Source organism: Stylophora pistillata, chromosome 1, assembly GCF_964205215.1.
Source record: "Stylophora pistillata chromosome 1, jaStyPist1.2, whole genome shotgun sequence".
NCBI classification, from domain to species: Eukaryota; Metazoa; Cnidaria; class Anthozoa; order Scleractinia; family Pocilloporidae; genus Stylophora; species Stylophora pistillata.
Genome location: NC_142519.1, coordinates 10,234,336 through 10,256,170, shown reverse-complemented (window position 1 = coordinate 10,256,170; position 21,835 = coordinate 10,234,336). Strand labels below are relative to the sequence as shown.

Below are 21,835 nucleotides of genomic sequence, written 5' to 3'. Positions count from 1 at the left end.
CTTGAGCCCTCTTTTTTGGAAAAAGTAAAAAAGATTGAAGGAAGGGACAACTGACCCAGTCTGACCAATTAATTCTAGAATAAACCCTGACTATGTTATTTGGGGCCAGTACAAAGCTATAAAAGAAGTAAAAAAAGTGAATCTAAACAATGCTTTGATAACAAAAATGTGGTACATGCTAAGGAAGAGGTTGGAGAAGGGCACGTCATGGGTAGAAAGAAAAATAATTAAACCAATGCAAGGTGAAAAAGGGGTATTCTTGGAAAATTCAAGAAGGGTTAACAGCATGCCTATAGTTTTTGAGAAATTTTCCCACTTAAAGGGAGCGGAAAAGGAGAGAATTACAGGATTCTTTACTCTACGGAATTTCAGTTCTGAAGCGGCCAAGAATCTCGCCTATTTGAGTATAGCGAGAGGTTATGGACACCTCATGTTTCTTACATTACAATTGCTACTGCTTTTCAGGTGTAAGTCAAGTCGGCACGCTAGGGTCTTCCCTTGCGCCATGGTATTTTGTTGCAGGTAGTTCTCAGGGTTTGAAATGTAAAGACGATTTACGGTAATGGGAAACTGTTACGATTGCTTTAGCCCACAACCAGAGGTTGAAACCCCGGATCCGGTAAGTGAAAAACGTTTAATTCTCGAGAGATTTGTAGCTTGGCCTATTTTATATTAAGGTTGCCTCAATAAAATTCTGTTCAGTAAAATTGTGAGGGCTTTCAAGCAGATATAGACAGAAAAAATTTTTTTTCTTTGAGTGCTATTTTGTGTGAATGTAGTTTTGAAACCGTGGAAGACATTGCTGATAAGTATTTGATTTACAGGAAACTAGAAGAAGACAGCAAGAGGAGGCTGCGTTGAAGCGACAGCAGCAAGTAAGACCTAACAATTAATTCATATTATGCAAGCATATGTCATTCTCTTACCACGGAAGAAGCTTAAATAATGTGCTTCATTGTTAGGTATTTCTCACTGACGGGGAAGGGGTGATCAGAATTCTCTGATTTAATACTGACTCCCACCTCCTGCACCTTATTCGATATCTTCTCCTGTCTCCTGCCTACTTTTCTCTCTGCCTCCTCCCTATCGACGCCTCCCCAGATCAGCTGATCACGACTGAAGGAAACCACCATTTTCTGCCTCATTCTCCTGAGAAAAGGGCTTAATACCGGGTTTTTAATGACCATGTGAAGCACTTGCCTAGACATACCACTTACAGGTAATGATATCTCAGTTCCCTCCCTGGGATTATCGTTTGAGTAAAATTAGCCATTTTTTTCATGAGAACGAATTCGTAGGTACATTTACATTCATACCTAAAGAGGGCTTCTCTCATTCTTAGGCGGACGGTCGTGGAGTTAAGGATCCAGAGAGACTCAAGAGACAACAGAAACGAAGAGAGGATGCCGAGAGGGAAGCTTTAAAGCAAGGTCCTTCAGAGGGAGGATTGAAGGTTAGCACACTTTGACAAGGACAAGGTCAACTTTTATATTTTATTACTCTTAGGATGGATGCCTTTTGTTTCAAGAGTGATTTGTGTGTAAAGGCAATTTGAAATGCTTGACTCGGTAAGCTTTGGTTTGAGGGGCCTAATCTAACAGGGTCAATGTTTCTTGGGTATGAGGCACCTGATGATCTGGGTACTATTGGCATAGCGACCTTTGTGTACATATAGTCTGCATATATAGTCAGTGGTATATATATATGGGTAGAAATCTACAGCTGTAGAGCTGAAAATTATAGGCCCAGGAAAACCACCAAGGCCTGTTTTCACAGCTCTGCCACTCGAAATCTTCAAGCTGCACTGACAAACACACACACACACACACACACACACACACACACACACACACACACACACACACAAAGACAACAAGACAGCTTCTTCATTTTTGTAAGTAAAGAGTATTGAAAAAAGTGTTGAAATATCTCAAAGAATTCTACATGGCCAGGTAGAGAAACTACCTTACACTTAAAGAAAAAAAATTTGTGGAGTTGCATCTGCTGAATCATTATGGGATATCTCATTACTTTTATGCATTCACGTTTTATGTTTCAAATGTATTGTGGAGAAGATAATCAAATTAATCTGAGATAGCCATTTAAGAACCCATGATGCCATGTGCTTGGCAAATTCTTGATTGAAAAGTGATTAGGCAACTTTTAAGTTATGATTTAAATAAAGAGTGACAGCATATTTTAAATCTCATTCTTCATTTCTAATTGTAATAATTTCAATTTTTTTTATGCAGTGGACTGTTGGATAACATTAGAAGCCTCCACTGTGCTCTGTTCCATTGAAACGCTTACATGAGGTGTTCTGAGGACAAGAGAAATGTTGTGGGAAACACTTGATGAGTCAAAGCAAAAACTATAAATTCAGCCAGCTTACCGTGCATCTGAATACTAACAAAATACACTTCTGCAACAAGTCAGATTTAGTTATTTTTATCAACTATTCACAGAAGTGGAGTTGGCTTGTGATAAATATTTACCAATCAAAGTGCTTGTTCAACACATTTCTCTGTTTTAGTGTATTCTACCAAAAGTTAATCATAATAGTTCATTATAAAGCACACACATCCACTACTTGTTTGAGGCACTTTACAAAATTAATCTTGAAACCATAAAATTTACTCTAAAAAACGTAGAAAATAAAAGAAAATAGCATATGCTTAGGAACTAGAGGCTAAAAGATTAAAAATATGAGAGAGTCACTCTTAAATGACAAAGCTGTATTGGATTGTCTTATTTCCAATGGAATAGAGTTCGAAATTTTTGGAGCACATATAGAAAAAGCTTTATCACCATAAATTATGTTTTAGTTTTTACAGTTTGGCTGCATCGGCAGGTCTTGAAGGTTTGATTGTAGAGACCCAGTCAATTTCCAATGTTCCAAGAGTTCTGTTAGATATTGCAGGCAGAGACCATTCAATGGTTTAGACAAAAGGGTGCTTAAAACACGATTTGTTACAAGACAGGCAACCAATGGAGTTGTACTAAGGCGGGAGTAATATGGTTATATTACCTTGTTGCCGTGACATAATGAGATTTGCTTAGCATTGAGAAAGAATTCATTTATTTAAAGAGAACTCATTTAAAAATAACTCATATATTCCTGTTACTATAGTTACAAAATTTTCTGCGAAAATCTTGTGCATTGCCCGGAGGTGAATGGCAAAGGATATTCAGAGTTTGGGTGGCAATCAGAGTGCTCCTTCAACACTTTCCATTGTTTTAGTTATACTAACAAAATTTAATCACTGTAGGATAAGAATTTATTGCTTAGCATTAAAAAAGAACTCAGATCCACAAGTTACAGCTGCAGTTACTGTAGTAATTAAAATCCACTCAGAGTCAGTTGTCTGTCAATTTCCTCTTGCTAAAATGCGGTCTAATGGTTTTTTGGAGAAATGTGTTGATTTGCAAGTGACGGGAGGAGGTTTGAAACAGTGCTGTTGTGGTAGAAAACAAGAGAACAATACTATTTTCTCAAGAAGAAAGATAGGCTTGAATTTCCAGTCATGTATTAGCCCATATTTATGTTAGTCCAAAAACAGCTTGCCTACATAAATGGAAAACTCTTGCAAATAAAACATGAACTTCTAAAACTGGAGCAAATTTTATTTAAATTTTTTGAAACATTGCAACTATTTCAAAATATAAAACATCTTCACGCAACTAAACTCCACCGTTGTCTTGCTTGTACAGAGTATTGCAATTAAGATCAATCCCTGGTTAATTTTTGCTCACTTCCATCTATGAACAACAACATTTTGCTCTCTACAGCACAAAAAATTGCTGATCTGCAAAATACAATCCCACAAGATTTTCATACTCCACAGTATCTCATAATTGCAACTTACAATTTGAGTTGCATAAATTAAAATATCAGCCAGAGCATTACTGGCTTACAATGATTAATTAATCTTAACTTATCACCTCTGATGCCAGTATGTCACTCCTGTCTCTTAATTGTATAATTCTTCAAATTTGTTAATGAAATCCCTAAAGCAGTTTTCTTTATTTGAAAACCTCCTTTAGGCTTATGGAACAGTCAATCTGGTTTGATAATTATTCTTCTCTAGGTGGCAAACAGCTTGCTAGGCTACCAATATTTTTGCTTGCAGTACAAAGTTTTGTGGGAAATAGTTTACCCATCCCATGTAACAATATAGCATACATGGAATTCCTACTCCTGCTTAATTTTTTTAAAAAAATAGCCCAACCCACAACCTTGACACAGTTCAAACAATTTATGACTGACATTTAAGAAAAATTTTGTGTCACATTGAATTTGTTCTAGGCACATGCTAAAATAACTAGCAAATACCAGATTTTTCCATTAGAAAAACTTATGTCAGAAGCCAGAATACTAAAGAAAGACCCTACGTACAAACTTTTACATTAAGCTATAAAAATCACAAATTTGTCTCATAAAAACATTTTAAGTTTCTTTCATTGGATCTGGATCCAACTACTGTACCAAGCTTTTATGTTGAGGCAGAGCATGGCATTTCAGGTATTTGATGGTGATGATGATGATGGGAACAGGCCTGGGGTGTCGCTGTGGAAACAAAATAATTATATGGCAATTTAAATTAATGAAATTTGTTCTCTGTCACGCCATGGACATGTGTTCTGAAAATTGATGAGTGTTCTGAAAATTGATGAATGTTCCGAGCAGGCATCAACTAAATTGTAAGAACAATGTTTGTAACTATGACTCCAGAGGCTGTCTTAATGGTCCATCATTTGACAGTCTCATTTCACAGCAGTTTCTGCATGTCTTATACATGATAATTCAGTGATCTATGCCCCTTATTTATGACCTTATCTGAACAATTCTAAGATTAGAAAGTTGCAATAATTTATAAGCCTTGTATGAATCAATACACCAGCTAACAGAAAATCAGCCTGAGAAAGAAAGAAAATGCTGATCTTGTACTATACTGAGAGTAACTTACATGTCAAAATTCTTCCTATCTTATTAGGATCATGGCGACTAATAAAGTGTTCCAATGTGTCCCATCCACCTCCAACTCTCACCATAACATGGTTCCTTAAAATCTTATGTCACAAGAAAACAAGGTTTCAATAAAAATTTACTCTTACAGTATGCAAATTTAAAATCTTGATCAAGTTAATTACCTTGTACAAAACAAGTCTGTTTATCAATTGAAATTAATTATCAAGTTCAGCAACAACATGGATAAATAATGTTTTAGACTTTCAATCTTTTCCTACTGCGATAAAGCACTGAATGCATTGATGCTCATGCATGAATTAATGTCTGCCCAGTTTCACTACTGGTATTCACAAACAATCCAGCCTGTCAAGACTGGTTGTTTGTAGATTCAATGCAATAATCAGTCTTAGCAAAAAGAAGATTGTTTTACATACATCAAATTATGTGCAGTCATGATTACTTACAGTACAGGTTTTATATCAGGTTCTGATCGAGATACTGTGAAAAGACTTGAAAAAAAATCTGTTGCATTTGAAATTTATGTTCCAGGTTAATGATAAAGTATTATTGTTTGTCTCACAATACAGTGACTTGTGATAAGGATCACACCGTTTCGACTACATATATATACTGCTAGTCTTCATCTGAGGCAATGAGATTGACTGGTTTTGGATCTTCTTACTCTAGTAGTCAACCTTGCATCTAGAAGATGACCTTATCGCCTGATGACGACTAGCAATATGCAGTCAAAATGTCACAATCCACATCACACGTGACTATATAGTTTGTCTCACAATATATATATCTCTAAATATTTTGAGATAAACAATAATACTCTACCATTATTGTACTTTACCACAATGAATAAGCACAACTTTTTTCACAAAATTATATTCCAGGTTGTTTCTGACATAAAAACCTCCAACAGTACCACCTTTTTAGGGCCAACATTTAACTACATTTGAGTGGACCTTAGCTCCACATGCATACAAAAAAATGACTAGTTTACACTGCCAGTCATTGTCTTAAGTACCAAATTAGCATGCCATTACCCTGACAAAGATGTTGATTTTTCCATCCACCATGTATCTCCCTTCTTTAATTTTCTCAATTCTTACATTATACTTTGCAGCAAGTCTTGCAACCTGTCAACAGAACACTAACATGTAATCCAGAATATGCATTTCATCTCAAGCATTCAAAGAGTGTACAAAATAATGACAAACAAAAGACTAGATAATTGAGAAGAGGGGAAAGGTTATGGTGTTGCATGACGTCTTAAAAAGGGAATGACCTAATATTAAAGTGATTAAAAAGATTGAATGAGTAAAAGATTGAGAAAGTTAAATTCTTTCAGATACAAATATTTTTTTCCTCTTATATCAAGTGCTACTTATATTATAACATAACATCATATCAATATTAACTGTCAAATGTGAAATTCAAGGATAAAAGGATTGCAAAGTATCTGGGGAAACTCTGTTACATGTACCAAAGTTATAAATGCAAACTTGTAGAGTTGGCAGTTAGTTGCACATTTAAAAAGTATCCATTATTACAAAGTATACTCCCCATAGGACCAATATGAGTATTCATTAAAACACTGCATGAAAGTTAGCATGCACTTCTTTAATCATTAATTTTATTGCAAGATAAAAAAAAATTCACAAAGTTAGTCTAATCCAATATTTCCTTCCCTGGAAAAACCATTTAGGCCTACTATCATAAAAGAAATACTCATCATTAAATTTGCTTCACTACCCTTTAAAATACAATTGCAGTATAAAAGCTATGGATACAGCAGCAGAGCCCTAAATAGGCACTTAAACTGGAGTTGAAAATAATGTCAAGTGTGGTGGAATTTCATTATACAAACATTACAGGGGTTTTGTTAAAAGCAGGCCTGTGGCCTGCGACGGCCCAGTGGCCTGGCAGCCCGAAGGCCCAGCGGCCCGCAACGGCCTGCGACCTGGAGGCCCAGTCCTGATTTTCCTCAGTTTTATTGTCCAGTAGTAAATCCACGCACATGCACAGATCGACAGTGAGCATTTGTTGCATGTTGTTCAGATAAAAACGTTTTGATTCTCTGTTCATTAGTCTCATTATCAAATGATGAAAGTTATTTTCAAACCATACTTTGAAAGTGAAAATATCATAAGTATTGCAATATGTGAACTGCAAATCTTTTCCATACAGAGACATGTCGATCTATTTACAGGAACTCCACCCCAAAAGGAAAGCGTGTTCTAAAACATTGCTTTCCAGCGATGTAAGTACCGTATTTGTTTTAATATGATAAGCGTCCTGGGCACTTCTTAAATTTTTGGACCGATTGATTTGCCGATATTACGCTGTCAGACATCGAGGAGGCAGCTCCTTATTCAAGGTTGGACGAAGAAATACGATAATGAAAGTCCTCGATAATGAAAGTCCTCTATTGTGCTATCAGTTCTGTAAAGAGACTAATGACCTGAGAATCAAAACGTCTTTTTCTGAACAACATGCAACAAACAGAAACAAGGATTCAAATGATTAGTAGAGGTAATCACATGATTTGGAGTGCAATTTGGAATAAATAAGCACGAGTAAATTTTTTCAAAGACTAACAAAATTGCATAAGCCAGTAGGGCGAGTGCAATTTGTGGTCTTTGAAAAAATTTACAAGGGCTTATTTATTCTAAATTACACGAGAAAATCATGTGATTATCTATTAACAATATACATGAAAAAATACGAGGTAGCTTCTCATAACTACGCAGAAGAAAAGCGCGTGCATTGTGTGCAAAAATAATTTATTCAAACCCTGCAAGTGACATTGACCTTGACATTGACCTTGACATTGACCAATCATTCTGACCAATCAAAATGTCTGGTTTGTTTCTTTCTTTCACTGAATTAACTCTCTCCTGCACTGAATTAACTCTCTTCTGCACTGAATTAACTGAAAACTGCATTCATCTTAACCAATCAAAACTGAGAAATTTTTTCATGTATATTATTAAATGGTAAACGAATTCAAGCTCACTGTCATCCATTTTGCACACCCAAACCCGATGCAGATCTGTGCATGCGCGTGGATGTACTGCTGGAAAATCAGGACTGGGCCACCAGGCCTCTGGGTCAGAGGCCGTTGCGGGCCGCTGGGCCTTTGGGCTGCCAGGCCGCTGGGCCGTCGCGGGCTGTGGGCCGTGGGTCTGCTTTTAGCAAAACCCACATTACAGAGACTTTAATCCAACAATGTTTGGGACAAATCAGGAGTAATGTCTATATTCCAGTAAAATATGTATCTGCACCAAGGCTGAACCTGCTGTGGCTGATTTAATGATGAGCACCAACTCCAGCTGGGATGGAATTACTTGCCAAAAGTTTGCTGCTAATTAAGCAGTATTTGATGACTAGCCAAGGAACATCAGTAGGAAAACCAGATGGGTGGTACATTAAGGTATTGGGTTTAATTAAAATTGGAAACTAAAATAGGTAGCAAGCTCAGAAAATGGCATATATTTAAGAGTTTTTTTTTTCCTCTCCCCTTTGTCATTATGAAATAAAGTTTACGCTAATACTTTTTGCAGTTTTCAAATAGTACAAGTTGGCATGTACTGATCCCTTGATCATATGTAAAGCAACAACTGTATTTGCTCAACAAAGTCAAGTGATATTCTTTCAGTGCGAACGATCTATTAAATTTAACGACTATGTAAACAGCATTAGTCCCAACAGTATACTACTCTTGTATCAGCAAAAATTATCAAATCTGATAAATGCACGCACAATAACCTCCGTCAATTACTGTCGCTTTCTGAAATTGTTTATACGCATTCATTGAAACAGCCGGAAAAGGCCACAAAAATTTTACGTAATATTCGTGTGGGCATACATTCCCTAATATTTGTAACCACAGTATTCATACCAATGGGAATTTCCACGCTTTACCATTGAAATGAGTAACACAGAATTGTAAACAGTAGGCAGTCGGCCGAGAAACGGCAAGGGGTATTTCATAGTTAATTGGTGTAAACAAGTCATGAACTTTATAAACTTACAGGTGCAATACCTTGATATGGCAATGTCAGGAATGAAACTACACACCCATCAATCAACCGATATTTTTAAAGTACAATATTGACTGCTTACCTCAGCGTCAATACTTGTTGCTTTCGACACTTTCTTTTCTTTTCGAGCTGGTTTTAATTCCGGTTTCTTCTCCTCCTCCGCGGCAATCTCATCGTCAATTTCTTTCTCCAGTTTGATAAGTTTTGGAGGTTCTATTCCATAGTTTGCACCCACTCTGGCAATTTCTAGTAGACACAATATCACTTCTCTAGGTTGTTTCTGAAGAACAAGCCCGTCCGATTCAAAGAGAACTGAATCTTCAACCTCGATCTGCCGACACCACTGCAAGAAATGCGCTGCATTGTCCCGAGCAAAAAATGTACCAGCTTTGGCCTTTTGGTGAAACTTGTAAGAGAACGGGGCGAGTGATTTTACTGATTTCCCAGATTTTATGCAGTCCTGGGCAGCCGATTGTACGATCTGAGCAAGTTTACAAACCAGGACACCGTTATCTAAACAATCTAATAAATTTTCGGCGGTAATTTGTTCTTGCAGAACTCTCGATAGCCATTCCGCAAGGTCTTCCTTCAAAGGCAACAGATCCTGTTCTGAGCGCTCGGCAATCTTCGAAGTCAAATCCATGTCAGCTCTTCCTCCTTCCTCTTGCATGCTTGCTCCCAGTAATAAACTGAGAAAATATCGTTGTTAAACAATATTAATCACAATTTAAGCCAACATTACGATCATGCAAGACTAAATTAGTCCGTGATGTAAACATCCGTTAGCTGATGATTTGAAGTGTTTAAGTTGCGCAGGCACTTAGTACTTCTCCAATGACCTCTAAAAACTGAAATTAACATTAACGTTGGGCGCTGATGTTTCTATTTCCTGAAATACTTCCTTGCATAATGCTGAATCAGAAAATGTAAATTTTCAAAGAGGGAAAAAAATTTTACTTTCGTCCAGGTTTCACCGTCGTCGTTACGCTATACTGACGCGTGCGGTTTTGGCGGGAAATCGCGGGCTCTTTAGGTAAAAATTGACCAATTAGGTATCAAAGCTGATCCCTTAGAGGAAATTTTGAAGTGGACGGCACTGGACTACAGGAACAACAGACTTGAAACCAAATTACTGTTGTCATTTAACTCAAATTTCTGCCTATCCAGATAAGAAAAATGTATATTTGATAAAAATAATTTGTATTCTTTCAGAGAATCTTAAAGATGCAAGTTATTCTTTTCTTGATTACGAAATAAATTCCCAAATTTTTAATTACCATCACCACATTTTAACATTCTACATGTGATTACGTGCCTAAAGACAGAAATTCTGGGCTGTTTTCATATCAATACTCTTGGCTCTACTAAAATTTTTCACAAACTTATCCTGATTCGACCACTCACTAGGCGTAAGGTAGTTCCTTAAAACATCCCAAAATGTCTTTCAGTGTTCTCTTTTCTTTTTCTTAAGCACAAAATAAAGTGTAGTTCTCCCCCGTAAATTAAACTTTCCTGGCATAACAAAGTTGTTTTTATGTGGGATCCGAATTTTTTTGTTTCCCTTGCCACAAGCAATTGCTATTGTTTTGAATGCTTTGGCCATTAGTTTGTATGAAAAACACACCCACACAATCGATACCCCTCACATGACGGACTCGGTTCATGTTTCTCCCGCATCATTCGCCGTTTTACATGTGAAACCTTATTGAAAGGGGTTTTTAACATTCCTGTGACTTGGGTAATGTGAAATCTGATCATCAACGACTGGAGAATGAAGTAAGTAACTTTTACTCGATGCCCAAATTATCGATTATTGAGCGCGCCGTGAGGCGCGTAAAAATTCAATGACCAGGTACATGCAATAACACTGACAGAGAATATTATGATGGAACAATAGAGGAAAACTGGGCCATGAGGGGTTATCAAAATATTTCTATTTGCGAACCTGTTATGAGAAATGTATTCGATTTTTATGTGACCAATTTTTCATGAGTCCAAATTTCTCACATTTTCCCATTGGTTCTTCTCATTGTGTCAAATGACACGCTAGATATCGTCTATTAGTAATAAATTGGTTTTATTCTATATGATTATTCTAAGATTTGATTTGTGTATTTCAACGTGAAAATTGTTTATTTTTCTTGCTTGAGCTGGTTTTTTTTTTTTTTTTTTTTTTTTTTGCTTTTTTCTAATCAAGCCTATCGAAACTGTGAACTTTTTTTCTTGTCTAGTTAAGCCGAAAATTGGAGTCGCCTCCGAGACTCAAAATTAGCCCTAGCTGAATATTATTATCAAGTATTGATGACTCAGTTCTTTTTTATGAAAACTATTGTTTCTCCTTGACGATATGATGACGGAATGAAGTTCTACCAATTCTTATCTTGGTAAATATGTTTACCCGATGCAGAATATTAAATGGTGCTTTAACCCATTCAGTTGTTTTACTTAATTCTAGCTACAAATGAAGGAGGAATTAATCCCCTCGAATGTCGTCAGAGACTTTAAAGGTTTTCTTAAACTGCCACATAGTTTAGTTTGCGCACCATAGAAAAAAATAAAATAAAGGTTGTATACTGTGAGAAATTATCTTATCTGACAAGTCAAAATTTGTATTACAAGTAACCAAAGCGTGGCAATGAAACTGACCGATAAAACAGACACTGATAATCAATCAATCTTCATTCCTTTCGGCGATTCCACCCATTTTCGCAGTTTAATTGAGGGATTTATCGGGTCTTCCCTCACATGAATTCTTTCAAGTTTTTTTCTTTTTTTTTTTTACCTTAGCAGTTGTTAGCAATGTTCTGAAAAGTCATCCAGCTAAAGTGACTTGGAAAATATTTTTACCATAGGCAGTCTTTATTAGCGTGGGACTCACGGGTTGTTCAGTTGTCACTGTTGATTATGAATAATCGCCATTTTCGTGACAAAGCAGGTGAACGCAAGCATTCAACCTTTCCACACCCTGCCCCCCCCCCCCCCCCACACACACACACCCACACATACACACACGCAATTCGCGATGTTGTCACAGCTGCAATTCATTTTCACAAGATTATAGTTGAAGATCAAATTGATAAAGTTAGCTTTTTGGTTTGTTAGCATGTTGACGCTTATCTTTACTTTTCTGCTGAAGGTTGGCTGTCCTCGCATATTTTTTCATTCTCACAAGGATTTCTTGGGGAAAGGACGGTAGGTGTTACACTACATCCACGCATAGTTAATAGAGGTCGCACTACTAACTATAGTCCACGCAATTTGAACATGTCTGAGCAAATTTCAACGGTACTCAGTAACTAGGCATGAAGCATCCATCTGATTTCACAACGTGGGTATTTCACGAAAACGACTCGCATCGAACTTTCATTTCAGTTCGTTTCAATTTTCCTTGCTCACTGGAAAACAGACCTCGCGTTTATGGACCAGTATAAGAGCACTTTTGATTCTCTGCTGAGGCAAATTTCAACAACTGAAAGTCTCGCAAGTTAGGGAAGAATCGGTCCTGTATTTTCCTTCGACCGATGAGATGCACGAAACTGGAGGGGGACTGGGGTCCTAAGATGCCCTTGTCCCTCCCTTTATTCGATAACACTTTGTCATAAATCAAAAACATAAAAATTTTGCAATTCAGGTTTGTGAAAAAGCCCGAATTCGAAGAATCCTCGGGGTATAAATCTCTTGGGGTGCCAGACATTCCGTTTACAGGTCCTTCCCGGTACAGTAGCGGTGTAAGTCGCTACACTTCAGGTGCGCAGAAATTCGTAACTGTTAGCTCCCTTTGAAAAAAGCCAAGTGCCTGTGTAACCACAGGCGTCCCAAGCTCACGTCTCGAGGAAAAAACGAAAGATTATTTCTTGAAAGCGTTACGCGTCGTATGACGCGGTGTAAGTTACGCGAGGTGCCGTAAAGAATTTGAATGCGTTAGAAAGAATGGTACAGGCAGCGAAATAAGGTCCGTTTACAACACTAAATATTCCGAAATATGAACATTTTACACTTAACATTGATAAAACTGACTCACTTCTTGTGTATCCGTTGTATTTTTTGGCGATTTCCGCCGTTTTGGGCTTGCTTTGCCATCACTGTTTTTCCTGTTATCAGACGAAGTCTGAGCACCACATACTTACTGAGCTGTCGGGTGGGCATGCGAGTCTAAATACGCAAATTAGCAGCGTAGAAGCAGGAAAGGATGAAGAGATATCATGGTGAATCATTGCTGGTTTTGCTTCCAGTTCACTAGTATTTCGTCCAAATTATAATTAAGGAAATAAACAGACAGCACGGTCCTAGTATCCATACAATGGTATCGCGAAAGTCACGTTATTGAAAGATAAAGTTCTCTATAAGCTGTCAATTTGTTTCTCTCTTTTTTATCAGTCGTATTAATTTCCAATGGCTTGATGTGAAAAACCTCACCGATGATTTGAATCTTTCTTAAAAAAACAAATTAAAAATCATCAGTAAATTACAAACAAGGATCGGCTTGTATCCTGTAATACCCACCTTAATATTTTGTCCGCCGGAAGTTACAAAGTCCTTCCGATCCAGAAACAAGAGACAACCGAACTTGCTATCAAAATTATCATAACAAAGGAGTCAGTAGTTTCTAAAAATTAAGGTGATAATGCTTTCCGGTAAGAAAGCTAAACACTATAAACCTGACCTTTATCTTATTATAGATTCCGCCGATTAAACACACCGTTGATCATATGGTAGTTAAGGTCAGCCACATGATCGCCTGTTCTTAAATCATGGGACACGTACCTCAGACCTAATGAAAAGATACGATAGACCCCCGCTAGCTCGAACTTCTAAGGGAATGGAAAAATGGTTCGAGTTAGCGGGGTTGGTGTTGACTTTCAATTATCCCATTAATTAGCTAGGTGTATTATGTTTTCATAAGTAAATTTCACGTTTGAATCAATCGCGATTTAAATAGACGGAAGTTCTACAAAAATAATGCTGACTCTTTGTACTTCAACTGCTACAATATGCGTAGCACTTTCACCACTGGTGGCTTGGTGAGAGCATGGCCAACGTTAGGTACCAAAGTTCTATAACTATAAAGAAGCTAATCCGCTCAGTTTGGATCATGTCTGATTCAGATCTAGTGACTGTATGTCGTTTATGCTACTGACTAAGAGTTCGACGAAATTGTTTAACTGCCGGAACACCAAAACTTCCATACAAAAGAAATCGTATGGATACAATGTAAGAACAATGGTGTATCAAGTGTTAAGACCAGAAATAAGTCTAGCAAATTTCGACCTTTTGCAAAGAAAGTGTGCCATCTATTAAAATACGTACTCGGCCACACTTAAGGACAATCATGAAAACACAAGATGGCAGGCTACGTTTGATTCAGTCAAGAAGTTTATTGAGAAATTTTTTGACTTTGCTTTTCGTCCAGAGAGAAAAGCTGCCGAACACTCTGTTCTCCAAAGGCTAGAGGACGCAATAAAACTTCATCGTGATGACCGAGGACGAGCAGTCATAAATCCCGCCTCGTTAGCTCTTTTTATGACAAGCTCTAGAGAGGGAAACAAAATTCGAATCATTAGAGAAGCGAATGGTAAGCCGGCATCGTTTCGCGTTGAGACTAATACCATGGTCATGGTGTTTCCCGTCTGGTGAGAACAAAAACATTATCTTTCCGTAGTTTCATAGCCAAAACAAATACAATCAGTCACCTAACCAAAGATATTGCGATATATATTTTGTTATTTACAAGTTTCATGAAGAACTGTTAGTAGTCATTTTACGTCGTGGAGGGAAGGGAAAAGGGGAGGTATATGGGTAAGCTGTACCTTAAACAATTTTAAAGTCGGAGATTTCGTCGCTTCACCCTGCCCCCTTACTTTTTCATGCCGATTGGCTCGCATGAGCATCAGGTTTGCCAGGAAGATTTAGATCTCTATGCTGTGAAAATCACCGGCTATTCCATTAATCTTCTCAATGTCCTGAAAGTTAAGAAAACAAGCTGTTGACTGAGAAGTCAAGACCAGCTTGTTGGTATATGGAAGTTAACTGGGGAAGTAAGTGGTTGACATGAATATTACCATAAATATCATTTATTGTATATGTGTGGATGGTATTATACGCCGGTTGATATAACAGGTGCTACATCCAGTATATTGAACATTTAAGATTTTATATCTCAACGAGCGTCTAAATAATTTGGGCCTAGGAGTGCGTGATACATTATTTTAATCTCCTTACACACAGATCCATGTCTAGGGAAACGTAGTCGTTTAAAGGGAGGAACAAAACGAAACCTTACAAGTAAGAACCAATGTAACCGTGAAAATTTGTCAACTTACATTAATTGGTCTCCAGTATTGACAGAACTTTTTTCTCAACCAATTATCCCGGCAGCTCTAGGGGATTCCTATGGTCTGGGGGATCAGTCTATTCAGTTCACAGTTCCAAGTAAGTTAACTATCCAGTGTTTACTTTCAAAGAGAACTCGGAGTTAGCGGCTCGTAGGGGGACAGATCTTCTTATGGCTACTTTGATTACTGAATACTCGGCTTTATTATAAGAAGAACAATGTCATAAATTTAGACATTCTGTAAAAATAGAGGGCCATTTACGACACTAGCTGTTATACTAAGGGTTTTAATTTGCAACCGATATTACGAAATAATAAAAGGCAATAAATAAAAGGGTGCGTCTTTGAGAGCAGTTTGCGTTGCAGACTGTAGTGCAAAATATTGTAATCATTTCCACGATTATAACACCATTTCTATATTGACATGTATTCCCATATTTTTCAGCCACATCTCCCCTTAACGATGTTATCTGTCCGGGCGTGGCTGGGCTCCCCTTAAAAATTGTTCTTGGTGTGAAACCGGTAGCAAATTCGAAGCCAACCTCAGCGGCAACGACCAAAATAACGGCAGCCACAGTGAAACTGACTACTCCCACAGTCAAAACAGCAGTGGCGGCAGCTAACGCAGCGGCTGCTGCCAAGGCAGTGGCTAACTCTAAGGCTGTTAAAGCTGCCAAAAAAGCAGTCGCTGCAGCAAAAGTAGCGGCTACTAATGCTGCCGCAAAAGCGCAAGCAGCTGCGAATGCGAAGAAGGTGGCAGCTGCTAAGGCCGTGGCTGCTGCGGCAGCGGCTACCAAAGCTAAAGCTGCTGCAGCTGCTAAAGCACAAGCTGCGGTCAAAGCAGTGGCAGTAGCCAAGGCTGCAGCAGCTGGGAAAAGTGCAGCTGCCGCTAAAGCTCAAGCAACAGCAAAAGCGGCAGTTGCAGCTGTAGCAGCAGCAGCGGCAAAGAAAGCAAACGCTGCCAAGGTCGCAGCATCAACTGCAGCTGCCGCCGCCAAAGCTCACGCGAAATCAATTCAGCAAGCAGCACAGGCAGCCAAAGCAACAGCAGCGGCAAAAGCAGCCGCTAATGCCAAGGCACAAGCAAATGCCAAGGCGGCAGTAGCTGTTGCTAATGCAGCAAAAGCCAAGGCGGCTAATGCAGCAAAAGCTGCAGCGGTCGCTAAAGCAGCAGCCAAAATAAAAGCTGCGTCAGCCGCGAAGGCTGCATCCGCAGCAAACAAAGCAGCCGGAGCTAAAAATAAAGCAGCAGCCGCAGCAGTGGTAGCCAACGTTAAATCGTCTGCAGCAAAGAGCGCAGCATCAGCCGCCAAGGCAGCAGCTCAGGCTAAATCAGCTCAAGCAGCTAAGGCCGCTGCGGCAGCCAAATCCGCAGGTAAGCCAACAGTGGCTCCGGTATCATTGGCGACTCCATCAGTGACGTCGTCTGGAACTGGAGTGAAAGCAGCAACAAAGCCGACCCTGTCTACAAAGCCTGGAGCCGGTGGCACCACACCAACAACAGCCGCCACCGCCAAGCCAGGGTCAGTTGGAAATAAACCAGGTGCGTCTGTGTAAAGTAGTGAAGTATGACAGCGGTCTCTCTAAACAAATACAGTCAGTTGCGCCTTGCGTAGATACATGTGTTTGTTAAAATAACACTTAGCAGCTGAGAAGCTGCACGTATACAAAAAAGCTATGATAAATAGACAGACAAACATTAAAAGCTCGATATAAGGATAATGATAACCCACCACGAAAACGTTTAGGTTGCAAAGTAAAAAGCCGAATGCGGAAGAAAGGTAATACAAAATTATAGGGAAAGCAATGGAATTTTTGGAGCATACCATGACACATAGGTAACTTTTCTCTCTTTCTGTGGAAAGGTTCTCGTCAGAAGTCGTTCAATGCAGTAGTGAGATTACCTAGTGCTGCACACAAGCCTGTACTCAACAATAAAAAATCAGCACAGTTCAAGACACTGGCAAAGAACCTCTGTACTAAGGTAACATATCAATAATGACCAAAATTTCTGCGAAATAGCTTTGGTTAATATTAGTATGCAAGAAGAGCTTGTAATTGTTTATTAGCTAATTGTCCAGCCACGTTGATTTGCAAGCTAAGAATTGTTTTCTGCGTCTTATACATTATTTCAAAAGTTGCACCAGCGTGTCGCGCGCTGTTTCATAACTTTCGTTTCTCCTTCCGAATCAACCAACTGAGCTTGAAGCGTGTAGAATAGTCTTTTTTTAACAGCGCGATTCAAAACATTTCTGACGGCCGGTCATAACTTGAAACATGTTCACGCACGCTCTGTATTAGCTGACTTTATTGATTGTATGTTACCTAATTTTTAATATTTTAAAAGTATGTTATCATTTCTTATATATTTCTTAATATATCTATCTCCATCTATCTTGGGTCCAAATGCTTTTTTTTCCTAGGTAAAGTCAGCTATCCAGGGGGGCAAGGCTGTCAAAGAATGCAATGTTCAAAGTTTCCGGTAAGTGCCGTTAAGGGGAGAACAGAGGCGAACATTAAACATTCAAAATTTGGATAGTTATATGCTTACAGCACAGATGAAATGTGTAAACAGCTGTTTTGAGAAAGGTTGTCAGAAAAAAGGACAAAAGTGCACGCAACAATCTTGAAAAGTAATCTGTGTATCCGGTATTCAATGAATTTTGTTAAGTCAAATAAATAAATTCATCAAACCTGCCCTGCTTCGTCCTGACAGTGACATTTTCTCAGATTTCCCTGAAATCGTGAGGTCAAGGAACCGTGACCTAAAAACTACCGACAATAACATTTGAGGTTGCCGCGTGCGTTTTTGACGTTTTAAACGTTTTTTTTTCCGAAAAATTTTCTCGAAACAGCTACGTATTCTTCCAAAGCTAATGCATGTACACGGCCACTTGCTATTTTTGATCATGTTGGAATCATACCAGAGATAGGACAACTCTGTGAAAATCGAAACAGTGCGTTTCTACATGTCAGTACTGAAAAGAGAAAATCCCTTCTGGTTTTTATATGAGCACCAAAAGGCCCGATTGACCCTAAAAAATCATAGGCTGAATAGTCGTAAGCAGAACTTGATCCAGTAACGTGTAAGTCGAGCGTTAACACTTTCACTCTCGAGTGATCAAGACAGAATTTCTCCTTACAATATCAATACAATGACAAGCAGACAAGTGTTAGAGAAAAATATCAACAAGGGGATTTTATGTTGATCCAATACCAAATTCTCCAAACTTACCTGATAAGAATTGTATGGCAGACAGTAAGGAGAATTACTGATGAGATCCGTGGCAATGAAAGGGTTAAAGTATTTTGAAATGCATTGAGTGGAAGCAATGTATATCCATGCTACCTCAGTACGATTTCCTAATTGGTTCAGATCACCATACTCAAGAGCGCTTTTCGATTGAATATCGTTAAACCAAATCCAACGTGATCACAACAGCCAGTCAGAAGAAAGGAAAATACCTTTAAGAGCCGATTAGAACTCAAAATAAAACCCACCAAACTGCCTAAAGCGCGGGAAAAGATCCAGGAAAACGCGCGCGATCAAGTCGTGATTGGTTTTAGTTTAGCGTTGAGAGAGTGTTGCGAGTTCTCTGGACCATTAAAGCAAATCAAGGCTATTCTGGATTAATTTGGACACTGAAAATTGCTCTCATATGCATTGATAATACGAATGTAATGAAATTTGATTACTTCTTGTTTTTGTTCTCTGGCAGTCCCGGCAGTCTTCTCGTAGATTTCTACCTGAGGTTCTTAAACACCATACCTAACCCCGTGCAACTTTTACTAAATTTACTGAAAACTGGATTTATGGGAGGAATTCCTGTTGATAAATTACCACTGAGACTATACAATGGGACGGGTGAGTAAATTGCTACAAGTTATTACAATTTCTGATTAGTGGTACAAGAGTGAGTCGGTAGAAAAGTATGTATTCGATGTTTAAACATAAACCGCCTATAATGAAGACAAACGGAAACAGACAACAGCAGAAAGAAGAAGTGTATGTAAAACCAGTCGGAAGTGTATCGTCAAGAATTTTGTCAAATGATAGTAATTCTCTGTCGGTAACTTAATTGTTTTGAAGGCCGAAATTACAACAAAGGTTCAATGGTTAAGTGGTCCCTTTTATACTGGAGTTAGAACTATTCTCGTCAAGGAAGTAACTTCGTGAAACTACCTTCCGGAGCTAACCGTGGGTTAAAAAAATTTTGCTTTTCTGTCTTTCTTCCACAGGAGTTAAGTTTCCACCTGGTTTCTCAGGCTGCAAACCCGCAGGGTGCCCAGTCCCTTGCACACCTCCTACATGCAGCATTGCTTGCTCTACTGGGAGTCCGTGTAGTCCTCCTGCTATCATCCAACCCGTCGCCCCAACTCCACACGTCATGGTGGGTCCTACAATTCCAGCGATACCTGTGTCTTATCCCGCTCCTCCTGTTTACGCTCCAGCACCAGCCCCTTATCCAGCTCCTCCGCCCATGCCCCCTCAGCCCGCCTGCCCGGTGCAATGCTTACGGCATACACCACAGTTCTGCCCGTCTTACTGTGGGAAGGGCTGCTGTCAGTCAAGTTTTCCTTCATATACGGGAAAGAAAACTGAAGTGAAGAGACCAAAAAGGATCTTGTAGTCGACTAACGAAAGGCGTACTCGTCGGAAGACGTAAAAATCGATACCCGCTCAAATTTAATGGGGAAAAATCGTATTCCAAGAATATTAGCGCTCATCCTTCCTTCACTTCTCTTCTGGGATAGCTGACCGAGAGGAAACAAATCATGTCTACTATGTAACTAGAACTTTATAGCTTTAAATGATGATGGAATGCAATAAGTTATCAGTAAGGTAGCTGATAATAGTTTAATTTGTAGGTATCTCGCTCAGACATGATTTCCCTCGCGGAACGAGACCACGCAACGTTCAGGCGGGAAACTGGGCTAGGCATCAAAAACCCAGTCAAATCATTCACAATAGACAACTAGACTGTCGATGGTTATTGTAATATAAACGGGGTTATGGATAGATATACAAGGACAAATACTTAATAGCCGTGCGGACGGTTTAAATACGTCATTAATCGATCAATACCTAATTTAGTTAATTCATTGATTAATTAAAGGAAGGAAGAACCAATCAGTAGGTAATGAAATTACCATCTGCAATCAATTCCTGGAAACAAAAGTGGTTTATCACGCTATTGAGTTATTCTGTATAGTCTGGTTTTGTCACCCTGAATTAGCTTATAGAAGACAGACGATGCACAACGTAGCGATGCTTCCGGCTCGCGCATGCGCTCTTTAACCTTTACTGAAGACTGGTCCTGATCGTCGTTCCGGTTCAAACCAACACGAAGAATAAAATCATTCGTAAAATTCTAGCACTTAATCAAGATGTATTTGAAACCACGCTGATTGTATGAATGAACTACTTCTACTCGAAGTAGAATTTCTTTTTATTATTTAACTCTTCCATTACTTATCAAAATCTGTGACGATTAAAACCAGTGTACATGCCCAGCTTGGAAAAAAAGTAGAGAGGAACTGGGAACACCTGTCATAACAATTTTGTTTTCGGCGTAATTGTCTACTTTGTTAGGGGGGAATTGAACTAGTACGTAAGCAGGCATCATCAAATTGTTCGGAGCATGCAAAACAAAGAAGAAAAAAATTGCAGGAGGATTCTGGCGCGAAGACGAGCGTGACGAACGTACTGTTATAATTAAAACAAACACATAATCTGTGGTTGGAAAACGTTCGCAGGCCTATTGCGAGCTTTATCTAATATTTTAACGGATAATTGACTAAAATGACGTTCGGCAGGACGTCAAATGAACTTAAGTTTCCCTAAACGTCACACATATTTGCGAGCAACTCTTTGAAGCTACGTTTCAAGCTGTTTTTCTTGACCGACGTTAGCAATTATTGTGAAAAACGAAACTGAATATGGTTTTTAATTAACGCTCATATAAAAAGATCAAGACATTTAGGTTGCAAATTTTTAGCAACTTCTGGCGTGAACTTGTTGGGGGAAGGGGGTCTGGGGCCATCCTTCCCCAGAAATATTTTGAAATCTAGTGCCTCTCTCCATGAAATATTTTCTGACGAAAAATTTCCGCCACCGAGTAATATTCTCCATACAGTGGTAACTAACTTTGCCCAGGAAATCCAACCTCATTGCGATCGCGGGGGATAATTTGTAGTGAACCGAGCTTTTTACCTTTTCTTCCTTTTTTATTCTTCATATGTACCTCATGCTAACACAAAATAAAATGTCGTTCTCGCAAAATTGTAGGGGCTTACGCCCCCCACCCAGTTCCGCCGTCTTTGTCAGTAAAAACTCAGACAAACGTCGCAATTTGAAGGCGAGTTTCATTCCTCTAATTTGGATTTTTCATAGAGAATTAGTTTGAATGATCTTTCCTTTTTTTTCTTTTTTTGTTAAGTGCGCCTACTTGTGGTTCATATCCTTCCCTTCACTGAAATTGA

At 38.7% G+C, this 21,835-nt stretch overlaps 3 protein-coding genes across 5 annotated transcripts; 2 read left to right on the top strand and 1 right to left on the bottom strand.

Moving 5' to 3' along the window:
- Positions 1–448: 448 nt before the first annotated feature.
- On the top strand, positions 449–3,315 carry LOC111321984 (small VCP/p97-interacting protein). The gene is made up of 4 exons (XM_022925011.2): positions 449–619; positions 825–875; positions 1,343–1,453; positions 2,253–3,315. Exons 1-4 carry the CDS (start codon positions 563–565, stop codon positions 2,265–2,267), a joined length of 234 nt encoding a protein of 77 aa, XP_022780746.1. The 5' UTR covers positions 449–562; the 3' UTR covers positions 2,268–3,315.
- A 288-nt stretch (positions 3,316–3,603) lies between these two features.
- On the bottom strand, positions 3,604–13,677 carry LOC111321983 (growth arrest-specific protein 2). Of its 3 annotated transcripts, XM_022925008.2 has the most exons (6): positions 13,525–13,677; positions 13,043–13,173; positions 9,104–9,710; positions 6,022–6,114; positions 4,968–5,070; positions 3,604–4,567 (listed from the first exon to the last, which is right to left on the bottom strand). In XM_022925008.2, exons 2-6 carry the CDS (start codon positions 13,165–13,167, stop codon positions 4,494–4,496), a joined length of 1,002 nt encoding a protein of 333 aa, XP_022780743.2. In that variant the 5' UTR covers positions 13,168–13,173; positions 13,525–13,677; the 3' UTR covers positions 3,604–4,493. The 3 variants fall into 3 exon arrangements, with proteins under 3 accessions (XP_022780743.2, XP_022780745.2, XP_022780744.2); XM_022925010.2 differs by lacking the exon at positions 13,043–13,173 and having other exon boundaries at positions 13,525–13,675; XM_022925009.2 differs by lacking the exon at positions 13,525–13,677 and having other exon boundaries at positions 13,043–13,424.
- LOC111321982 (uncharacterized) lies at positions 10,658–21,661 on the top strand. Its single transcript, XM_022925006.2, has 9 exons — positions 10,658–10,797; positions 12,158–12,213; positions 15,247–15,303; positions 15,397–15,450; positions 15,798–16,895; positions 17,218–17,336; positions 17,776–17,834; positions 19,072–19,217; positions 19,592–21,661. The coding sequence occupies exons 1-9, from the start codon at positions 10,793–10,795 to the stop codon at positions 19,981–19,983; spliced, it is 1,986 nt and encodes a 661-aa protein (XP_022780741.2). The 5' UTR covers positions 10,658–10,792; the 3' UTR covers positions 19,984–21,661.
- The last annotated feature ends 174 nt before the right edge of the window (positions 21,662–21,835 follow it).